The following is an 11,831-nucleotide window of genomic DNA, read 5'->3' as shown; positions in this document are numbered from 1 at the left end:
CTCAGTAACACAATTCCTTTAAAGAATGAGTGAGCGTCTCAGTGAATGAATGAACGAATGCAGAAAAGCCAGGTTTTATTGAGACCAAAGAGGTTGCACGGGGCAGATAAAAATGGGGGCTGGTCTCAGATCTGGCTCACGTCCCTTTCACCTGCCTAACCCTAGAACCTTCTTCTCCCAGGAGCCAGACAGGTTGCATACCCCGATAAATCCGGGGCCGACTCCCGGCGCCCCTATTAGAGGTAAGCACCCCCGACCCGCCTTTGAGACTGAGGACTGGGTAGGAGGGAAGACAGTCCCAGCGGGCCACCTCAGGGTGCGCGAGCGGGGATCTCCACGCCCGGGTCCCTCCCCCGCGCCCACCCCCGCGCAGGGCCGGCCCCGGGAGCCGCGGGGGCGCGGCCGGCCTCCCGGCTGAGCACGGTGACGGCGTCGGGGCTGCGGGCGCCGTGGCTGGACCCGCATTGCCCCCTAGTGCCGCGCGGAGTCAGGGCGCCGGGCTCCCCCGCCTGATGTCACCGCCGTGCAGTCAGCCCAGAGGTGGCTCATTGAAAGCAGACCCTCCTCGGCGCTCGCCGGGCGGAGCAGGCGCCGCGGCCCGCAGCCCCGCCGCCAGCCGGGCAGGCCGTGCGCCCCCGCCCCGCGCCCCGCCGCCGCCGCCCCGCTCCCGCCGGCCCGGCCCGCGCGCCTGACGCGGACCATTGAACTTGGAGCCGCCGCCTCGTCCCCTCGCTCCGCCGCCTCCTCCTGACAGGCGGGCGGGCGGGCGGCTCGGTGCGGGCAGGAGACGTGCAGCCGGGCTGGGCTGCCCGGGGAGATGACTTCTCGCCGGGAGGGCGCCCCCGGGAAGAAGACCGCGGGGGAAGCAAAGTTTCAGGGCAGCTGAGCAGCCGGCCCCGCAGCCCTTCCGAGCCCACTCGCCCCCCTGGCGATGGAGGGCGGACTCTAAGATGAATCCCGATCCGGACACCGGCCACAACACATCAGCACCTGCCCGCTGGGGGGAGTTGAAAAATGCCAACTTCACTGGCCCCAACCAGACCTCGAGCAACTCCACACTGCCCCAGCTGGATGTCACCAGGGCCATCTCTGTGGGCCTGGTGCTGGGCGCCTTCATCCTCTTCGCCATCGTGGGCAACATCCTCGTCATCTTGTCTGTGGCCTGCAACCGGCACCTGCGGACGCCCACCAACTACTTCATCGTCAACCTGGCCATTGCCGACCTGCTGCTGAGCTTCACGGTCCTGCCCTTCTCGGCCGCCCTGGAGGTGCTCGGCTACTGGGTGCTGGGGCGGATCTTCTGCGACATCTGGGCAGCCGTGGACGTCCTGTGCTGCACGGCGTCCATTCTGAGCTTGTGCGCCATCTCCATCGACCGCTACATCGGGGTGCGCTACTCCCTGCAGTACCCCACGCTGGTCACCAGGAGGAAGGCCATCCTGGCGCTCCTCGGTGTCTGGGTATTGTCCACGGTCATCTCCATCGGGCCTCTCCTTGGGTGGAAGGAGCCAGCGCCCAACGATGACAAGGAATGCGGGGTCACTGAAGAACCCTTCTACGCCCTCTTCTCCTCCCTGGGCTCCTTCTACATCCCTCTGGCGGTCATTCTGGTCATGTATTGCCGCGTCTACATCGTCGCCAAGAGAACCACCAAGAACCTGGAGGCCGGAGTCATGAAGGAGATGTCCAATTCCAAGGAGCTGACCCTGAGGATCCACTCCAAGAACTTTCACGAGGACACCCTCAGCAGTACCAGGGCCAAGGGCCACAACCCCAGGAGTTCCATAGCTGTCAAACTTTTTAAGTTCTCCAGGGAAAAGAAAGCAGCCAAGACCCTGGGCATTGTGGTCGGCATGTTCATCTTGTGTTGGCTACCCTTCTTCATCGCTCTGCCACTTGGTAAGTTGGGGACTGGCAGAAGGGAACTGGGCATTTTCAGGTCTTGGGTTTACCGATGAGCTTGCTCTAAAGTTTTTTGTGGATTGTGTTTCTTAGGCAGTCTGTGTGTGTGTTTGGAGATTGACTAATACTGTTTGTTCTGCAAAGGCTTTGCAGATTGGGGAGCTGGCTAAGTACCAACTCAGGTGTTAGTGGAACACGCTAAGGTACTAGCCGCTTGAAATAGAACCACGGGAGGAAAATCTGGTATGTGGAATGACTCATTCAACAGCCTCGGTTTAATAATTAAAAAGGACACTGGGCTTGAACATCACAGCAGCGTTATTTCGGTAGTAATGATGTGTCGGCTAAGGCAGCGTCACTAATGCAGCATACAAAATAGTTTGTAGTTACTGCAGACGCGGCATTTGGGAAGCAGGGAGGCAGCTCACACACAGGCAGTGTTCATTCAGCATTTTCAGGGCTCTTGCAGAGGCCACGCTTCTCAAGAGCTTTGCAGAAGCTGCATTCTCCCCCTCCTCCCTTCCCCGATGGCTATCGCCTCAATGAAGTACGGTCATTAGCACTTAATAGGAGCATTTCACAGCCACACAGCCCCAACCCACCTTTAAGTTATCTAAAGCTTGAGATCTGAAAGAGAAGATGACTATAGGGTCATACAGTTTTCACCCCAAAATGTTCCTAACTCTAGTGATTCATGGCATTAAATTATAGTTGTCTCTCACCTTCAGCTGACAGGCACCAAATCCTGGTAAGATGGAATTCGGTCATTCAGTGCATCCCTCTCCTTTTAGAAAATTGTGTCCACCTTCTTTTTGTTTGGTGTTTCTACAAACTGAATGGTTCAAAAGGCTACCTGATTTTTCCTAAGGAAGAAGCCAAGGTCTGGCTGGAAGGTTAACTTAGAGGGGGAAGGTCCACATAGGTTGGGAAACCCATGTTCCTCCTCTCAGGCAGTGATGTGCTCAGATTTCTTCCCATATCCCTGGGGGACACTACAGAAGATGAATGGAGGGAGGTGACCATGGCACAGTTTTGTGCCATGATATCAAGAGAGGTAACAGCTGCTACATGCCAGGGACCATATATGCCTGCAGTCACACCAGGGTCTCAGTACTGAACATAACCAAATCCCTCATGCAACTAAAATTTCTGAAGACACATTGCTTTCAAGAGAAAAAGGCCAATGGAAAAGAAAGCAAATGGATATCAAGAGTTTTCCCCATTTAAAAAGAAAGAGAGAAATAAATTTTTTTTTTAAAAAACGTGCTGTTTAACCTACTCTCTGTGGCATCTTTTCTAAGGCAGGCTTGCAGGCCAATGGCTTTCAGAAATATTTTCAATGGTAAGTGTTAAGTGGAAACGGCTTGAAGTTCTACCCCCCAGGAGTAATCACATCCTGCCACAAAGGAGCTTGCTTTTCTTTCCCAAGGTCTCAGAGTCCTTTTGCAGGCTTGTTGGGTTAACAGCACCTGATGGCTCACACTGCATTGGGCCATTACAAAGATCATGGTTGTACATGGAGGTGATTTGGTCTCTTATTAGACAGATGATCTTGGGTAAAGGACCACTCCTATATGAGCCTCAGTTTCTTCATCTACAAAATGGGGCTAGTTAGTATGTGCTTCATGGGGTTTGTGCTTATGCATGGAAAGGACTTAGTGCAGTATCGGGTGCACAGCAAATGCTCAATGAAAGTTAGCTGTTAGTACTACAAACCAAACCACCATCTCCCCTTGAGTATAACTGTGTGTTTTCTCCTTCTCTACTCATTTGCCGATCCCACATCTTCTACTAAAGGCTCAGAAGAGCCTTCTTCCTTCTGCCCCTGCCCTGCAGCCTGCAGAGGCTGTGACCAGAGCATGCTCAGGAAGGAGAAGGCCCCAGCAGGATGCAGGAGTGGATCAAGGGTGCAGGCTTTGGCTCTAGGGGGCAGGGGAAACATCTCTAAACAGGTAAGGAGGCTTCCAGCAGGTTGCAGTGGAAACAGCACTGCTCTGGTGGTCAGGAGCAATGGAGTTTCCCATTTGAGCTCTGCTGTCAATCAACTCTGTGACTCTAGGCTTGTTGCTTTCCCTCTCTGGGCTTCAGATCTCACAACTGGAGAAGAAGATTGAACTAGATCAAGGGCTCTCAAACTTTAATAAGTATGAGAATCACCTGTGAAACTTGATAAAAATGTAGCTGCCTGATAAAAAATGTAGCTCAACCCCCAGTGAATCTGACTCAGTAAATCAGAGGGATCCCAGGAATCTGCCTGTTTCATCAGCCCACCAAGTGATTCTGAAGTTCAGATCAGGCTTTGAGCATCACTGGCCAGAGGCTCTGTCAGCTCCCTTTAGGCCCCAGCATCCTGGATGCCAAGGTTCTAAATGCTCCACAGCTCAGAACTTTCCAGCCACACGGTGGTCTGGGATGATGTGGCTTCTCCTTGGATCTTGCCCTTCAGAGTCATCAAGCCCACCCTAAGTTTCTTCTCATTCACATCACTCCTACTGTCTCTCTGCTTTCTGTCTGCACCTTTCTGAGACGTTGTCCCCCTAACACCCCAGGTCCTTGGCTTCTATGCAACAGAAAGTAAGAGGTTCTTGCCACCCTGATGCTATCAGAGCTTGGTTCTCCTCTCCTTGCAATGAAAACTTTCTGACTACGCATGCCGTGATCTCCCAATGTGCTGTCCTTCCTCCCTGGAAATCCAACAGGTGAGGAATGCAGCCTCCAGGCCTTGGGTTTCAGATAGACTCCAAAGGGTACCCAAGAGCTTCAAACAGAAAATGTACTTAATTAATGTTTGCTTAATAATTCAGGAAGAGTATTCCAGCAAAATGGAGATGTAGGTTTCTCCTTCCTCTGAGCTGAAATAACACCCAAATAAAAGTAGCATGATGTGGAACAATAACTCCTTTGGAATCTGAAAAAGGTTTCCAATTCTAAATTTTCCATAAAGCGCTTTTCACTCACAAGGGGAGGAGGCAGATCTGGGGGAAGACAGAGCTTGGCAAACAGAGAAGTGCAGGTACAAGTAACTTCCAATTGGTGATAGACTTGCAGGTGCCTGGATGGCATGAGATTTCCATAGCTGTGTTTGTTTTCTCCATGGGAGGGGAGGGTTGGGATCCCTCCTGGGAAGGAGAGAAAATAGCCATCCCTCCTACAGGATCCTGGTCAGGGGCCCCACTTGTTTTCCTTCATCCTTTATTTTTATTTTTGGGAACAGAGTTGGGCTGCCTGCAGAGAGAGGCCTCTCATCTCCTGCTATGCTCCCCCCACCTATAACACCCTCCCCACGTCCCCTCCACCCTTTCCCTGTGGCCTCAGACCAAGTTGAACCACGGACCAGTGCGCACTTACTCGGGAGCAGGGATGGACTCCACCAAACAAGGACTTCTTTATCTGGCCCCTGGAATGAGGCCAGGGAGGGACAGGGAATAATTGGAATAGAATATAGCAGTATTTCTACTGCATGCGCCATGCACAAGATGTCCAAGAGAATCTCCAGCTGCCCAGCATTATAGTGAAGACCAACTTCCACTCACCCAGAGAAGGCCTGGTCAGGGTCTCAAGAAGTGACTGATCAATGGAGGATGTGCATTGCAGTGTCGAGGGAGGAGGGGCAGGGGGTGGGTAGGAGGAAGTGCCGCGCAGCCAACTAGTGGCTGGGCTCAGTGAGTTGTTTAGAAAACACTGGAACCTTTCCTTGCTCCAAATCTTTCTTCTGTCTTTTAAAATGCTGAAAGGCACCAGGAAGCCATTATTGAACTAACTGCTCTCCCCTCCAAATAAATGAAGGTCAATTTCAGAGAAACAGTTGTGCTCTCTGTAGTACTGGAACCAACAAGGAATCCCTCTCAGCATTGATTGGATTCTCTGGCCCCCTTATTCAAATTGGGGCCGATGAATTTCCACCTTCCACACGTGCAACGGGCATTGAGGCTCTCAGAGACGATTCAAGTCAGAGCCACCTGACAAACACATAATTTAATTCTCCAGCTCCAAGATTGCAAAACAAGGGATTAGAGTTGCCCACAAGGAAAGCAATTGGTTTGAGTACTTGGTGAGAGGATATTTTTACACACAGGGAATCCTTCCTGGAAGAGGGAAATCCTACTAAAGTAAAATGCATTTGACCATGTATTAAGTCATTAATGAAGACTCCTAAAGCATCTCCTCTGTGCTGGGCACTGCACTAGACACGAGGTTATTGGTCCAAAACAAGCATGGCCCTGCCCGCCTCGGGCTCCCAGCCTAGCAAGATCCCATTATTATTGGACACATACTAAGTACCAGACATTCGGCTTGCCTCCTTCAGACGTTATCTCATTAACCCTCACAGCCACCCTGACAAGGGAAAGTACTCCCTTTTTACAGATGAATATACTGGAGCTCAGAGAGGTTAAACTTCTTGTCCAGGGTCACACAGCAGTTAAGTGATAGGGCCAAGAGTTGAATCCAGTTCTGTCAGAACAGGCCTATACCTGCTCCACTGCACCAAAGAGATGTGTGGCCTTTTTGCTTCCCGGTGGCAACCTGTTCTCATAGCAAATGGTCCCCAGGAAACCCAGAGCCGTCCTGCCAAAAGCTAGTCATGATGCTTGTGTTGCAAGACCCTGCCTTTCTTCCACTGCCTGCTCGCTCCTGAAAAGAGACCAACACAGGAAATGTCAGGGCAGGCCATCTAAGTTCTAGCTTAGGGCTAGATGATCTCCACACTCCTGCACTGTGTGTGACAAGGGGCTCTCAGAATGGGGCACTTTGTCAGTCACCCCGGGCAGAAGAAAAATGTGGGAGGGACCTTGCCCTTCTTCTAGGGTTGTGGGTCTATATCTCTAATCATTCATTTATTAATTCGCTGAAAAAATATGTTTATTAAGTGGCTACTATGTCCAGGCATTATACTGGAGACATAATGGTGAGCAAAATAATATTCCATAGAATTTCGTTCTCATGGGGAACACAGATATTTTGAAAAACATGCACACACACGCACACACACACACACACACCAGAAAAAAAAACATGAATTCAAATTGTAATAAGTGACTTGAAGAAAAGGGGTGAGATGCTGTTATGATTCTATAACAAGGATCAGTATCTCATGGGTCCCTGAGGGAGTGACATTTAGGCAGAGCCCCAAACAGTGTGGAGGAGCTAATTCAGTGAAGGAGGCAGGCAGAGGGAGAGGGCTGTGGGCAGAAGGAAGGGCACGCCTGAAGGTCCCAAGGAATGAACAGAGCCCGGAGAATAAAAAGGAGGCAGCTGCAAGTCAAGGCTGGAGGCCGGGGCAAAGGCCGTGCCATGCAGAGACTTTTAGGCCACATTAAGGTCTTCAGATTTTTATCTTAAGTGCATTGGCCACTACAGCAGGGCTTGAAGCAGTTGGAAGACACTATACGGTCTTTAAAAAATGACTTGGGTCACAGTGTGGAGCACAGACTGGAGACTTTGCAATGGCTGTGAGAGATGACGGTGGCTTTGGCCAGGCTGGGGGCAGTGGAAGTGGAGGGCAGACAGCTTCGAGGACTTGGCGGTGGGCTGGGAATGGTGTAGGGGCATAGGAGGGTTAGGAGAGAAAGAAATGTGTCCAGGATAAGCCTGGGGTTGCTGGGTAGAGCTGCCTAGGTAGATGGCGGCACCACTTACTGAGAGGTGAAAGACGGGGGTAGGGGGTGAGCGGGCAGGGGGTGGCTAAACACAGCCAAGAGGATTCCTTCTGGATCTCCCTCAGACCTTTCGGCAGGGCTCTTACGACTCCATGCCAGAAACGACCCACCAGACACTCTCATAACTTGAGCAGACAGAATACCCAACCCCAAAGCCAGGAGCTGTGAGCAGCAGCAAACCTAGTTGCTCATCAGAAACATCTGGCAGGCGACTGTTTTTAAAACCACAGACTCTTGGGCCCCACCGTAGACATGTCGTGTCGGATTCTCTCATTGTTATGCGGAGAATCTCCATTTTTAACAAGTTTCCCAGGTGATTCTTATGCAGCCAGCACAGCACCAAACTTCCCCATGCCAAGGAACCCCTGGAATACTCTGCAGAGCAAGCATCATCATCCCTGCCTTTACAGGTGAGGGAATTAAAGTTCAGAGAGCTTCAGTAACTTGCCCAAGGTCACACAGATAGCAAATGGTACAGTCTATCAGAGTACATGTTTGGCACTCAGTAGTCATTATATTATTCCTGGTGTTACTACATTACTTCTCTGATACTTATCTGAGGTCTGGCACCCAAAGTTTTTACTGACTCATGGCAAAATGAGGAAAAAACAAAATAGAAAAAAAGCTGTGTTCTTTTAAAAAACTAAATGTATTCCATATAAATGACTGTTCTTTTATTCTAAAGACTATGTTCTTTCTATTTTGGAACACTGAAATAGCATTTCTTTGATGGAAGGATGGTAATAGAGTGCGTGTGTGTGTTTGTGTTCTAATGTTCTACTTGGCAAAATAAAAAGTTGCTAACCTTGTGTCGGTCCCCTCCAAAAAATTGTTTTGAAATTTTACTGTGAGTCTCCTGAAGCCTTGGAATCGTGGAAGACACCACGGTGGCTAGACACAATAAATATTTGTGAGGACAAAAACAGGAGGGATGAGAGGGAGGAAAGGAAAGATAAGAGAAATGAAAGGAGGGAGGGATGGAGAAATGAGTTAGCCTCAGCATTGCTGGAAGAGTCCGTGCACTGGGCCGGAGGGGCACAGAGGGGAAGGGTGACACGTGTGAAGGATTGTGCCTGTCAGGTGTGACAGGATGGGGACCAGTCATGGAGGCACCCAACCCTGCTGGGGCAAAACAGGCCACAGAAACGCCAGCAGGTGCGTGTGTAGCTGCAGTGCCAACGCAGATGGGCCTATTAAGATCTGTGATGCAAAGATGCCTTTACCTGGGTGTGGCTAGTAAAAATGACAGACATCCGCCAGGCCGCACCGGGAAATTGCTTCCTCCCATATATGCAGGATGTTTCTGCAGTTGCTCTGCTCCCTGACCACATCTGATAATACTAATAGCTACTGTTTATTAGGTCTTGCTGCGAGCCAGGCTCACTGTTACTCCGTGCTGAGCGTGCTCTCTCTATATCCTCTCTCATTTGCTCCTCTCCACAGGCTTGGGAAGTGGTCCCTGGTGGTGTCCCCATTTTACAGATGAGAAAACAGCTCAGATTGAGTGACTGGCCTGGGGTCACCCAGCTAATCAATAAGACCTGGATTCGAATCTGAGCAATCACATGGGTTCATCATGGAAGGTCTCCGAATGTGGGGCTCTGAGCCTCCATTTCTGGAAGTGCAGGAAGGAACTGGAGAAACCAGAGTTTATTCTGAGAAGGAGGAGAGACAGGGCATGGGGCTGCCGATCATTCAGCAACTGGGAGGCACGGTATCCCAGTGAGAACACAAAGAATATAAAAATAATTGGGTCTTTCCTCTAGCAAGATAAGGCAAAATTTCTCTTGTATTATTGATGCTTCAGAAGATTTTTTTCAGCTACACAACTTATTATTGGTAATGTCACATACGTTTTTAAGGTTTTTATGAAATTTGAGGAAATACATAAAATTTGGAAGATTTTTTTTTCACAGCTTACTTTCTGGCTGCACACATTTCAGACCTAGATTCGCCTCCACCACCCACCTACATGTGGTGCCAGCACCACGGGACACCCTTCCATCTCAGATCAGCCTCTGGTCCTACCTCTTGATGTCACAGGTCAGGTGAGCCAGCATCGTGGGCGACACAGTATTTCTAGAAACTGTTTTTTCACTTGGCAGTACCTCTGGCTAGTGATGACCTAGCTATACAGAAAGAAAGGATTGCAAACCGCATAGGATATATTCAACAGAACCTAAACAAGATGTGTCTTAACTCTTAGCTAGTTCCCTTATTGGAGAAATACAAATAATATTTAAATAAGGAGGATAACTAAGTGCAGTTAATAGACCTGACTTCTGGAAACTTTGGACATGGGGGAACATTGCTAGGGTCCCTCCTCAGGCCTTGGAGGGTCCCTTGAAGAGAGGAGCCCTGAGGCTAAGTAAACACCTTTCGTCCACACCCAAACACCCCGGGGTTGGCTCTTGCTAGCAACCTCATGACTTTCTCCTTTACCAGCTGTGAACTTGTCAGCAGTGACCAAATCTCTGCCTAACACGGTGCTCACACAAGCTGAATGAATGAAATAATGAGCAGCACTGTGAGTTCAGCGGAATAATTAGGAGTGCATTCTAATTGCAGCAGAATTATGTGCCATTTCCCAAATACACCTTGCATTTTCCTTCCCCTGTGCATTCGCGCGTACTGTTCCCGCTCCCATCGGTGCGCTTCCTGTACCCTCTGAATATCCAAATCCTGCTCACATGGAAATGCCTGGTTCTACTGACACCTTTCTCGTGAAGTCTTCCTGGTTCCCCCACCCCTTGCCCTGATAACAATCACTCCCTTTATATCTGGTTTGCGGTGCTTGTCACATTTGTCTGTGGGGCTAAGGACTGACACGTGCACCTTTAGCAGTGCTAGCCCCAGGAGGAGGGCAGGGTTGTCCTCTTCTTGTCCTCTGTGCTCAGACAGGAGGTGCACGGTACACTTTCAGTAAAAACAGCAATGACAGCTGTGATTCATGCGGTGTGTGCCAGACTTTTTCTACCATTTGGACCTCCCACAGCCCATCAGATAGGTATTTTGCCCATTTTATAAATAAGGAAATGGGCTTAGAGAGGTTAAGTGGCTTGTCCCATCCCTTGAAACTACTACAAACCCATTACAAGGAGTCTATCATGGTGGACTGGTCTTCTAAAACCAAAATGCCAATCTGGGCCTGGCGGATGGGTGACGACCAGCATGGACACAGGGCAGGAGCTTGGAAATTGGATGACGTCTCTGTTCTTTACTGAAAGGCTGTCATTCCACCTGCCACTGACCTTTGCGTGGCCAGTTGGTCCCCAACTCCCCTCACCTTAGTAGCCCTCATCACCTCCCTCTCACCTCTGGGAGGGATATGGTCCCAGTTGGCGCAGAAGCAGAAAAGGAGGAAACAAATCTGGTGACTTTACAGCAGGACCAGATTAAGACTTTAGAGGCCCAAGGTATTGAGAAGGGAATAATGAAATGCTAAATTAAAACATGCACACATCTACACGCACATGTACACATAGAGCACTAAGATAAAGGAAGGCCAATAAGATTCTAACTTTTTCCATGAAGGTGACTTTGATTCCTTTAATATCAAATTATTTCCCCAAAAAGTGCAGGTGCCCCAGCTTTGCTAATGCTCTAAAGACACGCTGGGTCTTTTCGTTGAGTGATACAGCACTGCTTTCCAGTGGGGCGACCATACATCCCAGTTTGCCCAGGACAGTCCCCATTTGTGCCTATTATCAAAGCATGATTATTACTGTTATCATTATACCCCCCCCAATTCTCAATTTCAATGATAAAAAATGTCCCTGTATGTTAAAACCTGAAATAAGGGTGTTTATAGTGGCACATCAATAGTACCCCAGAGCCTGAGATGAGGAGTGGAGAGAAACTGACACCAACAGTCTCAACAGTCTGGAGGAAGATTCATCACGAGAGACCAAAGCCACCATCCATTTGGGAAGGAAAGAAACACCTTACCATGTGTGCATTTTGTGGGAAGCAGGAGTTATTGGAAATGTTGGTTTGAATTTTTTAAATAAAGTATTCATTTATTTCACTTCCCCTGATGACACGAGCGAGTGGCTGAGCTGGGATTTGAATCTACGGCTGGTTGGGCCTAAATACTTAATAAGTGAATAAATGAAAGAATGGATCAATTGGAGCACAAGCTAAATGGTATGATCCGAATGATGAGTGCTTCCAGAACACAGAGGAGACAGAAAGAAGAGTGGGCTGAAATAAGATTTGGGGGATAAGGAAAGGAGCTGTGTTTTAAGGACTTGTGAGGCTGGAATCCCTGTG

General features: G+C 49.6%; 1 protein-coding gene across 1 annotated transcript in view; it reads left to right on the top strand.

The window, feature by feature from the left end:
- The first annotated feature begins 527 nt into the window (after nucleotides 1-527).
- ADRA1B (adrenoceptor alpha 1B) overlaps nucleotides 528-11,831 on the top strand; it is a 47,663-nt gene continuing 36,359 nt past the window's right edge. The window contains exon 1 of the mRNA XM_045552685.1: nucleotides 528-1,899. Within this exon, the coding sequence (XP_045408641.1) occupies nucleotides 951-1,899 (949 nt within the window). The 5' untranslated portion in view covers nucleotides 528-950. The remainder of the gene's footprint in view (nucleotides 1,900-11,831) is intronic.

This window comes from Lemur catta, chromosome 5 (genome assembly GCF_020740605.2).
Source record: "Lemur catta isolate mLemCat1 chromosome 5, mLemCat1.pri, whole genome shotgun sequence".
NCBI lineage: Eukaryota > Metazoa > Chordata > Mammalia > Primates > Lemuridae > Lemur > Lemur catta.
The sequence above is the reverse complement of the archived record's forward strand: the minus strand, read 5'-3'. Positions and strand labels throughout refer to the sequence as shown.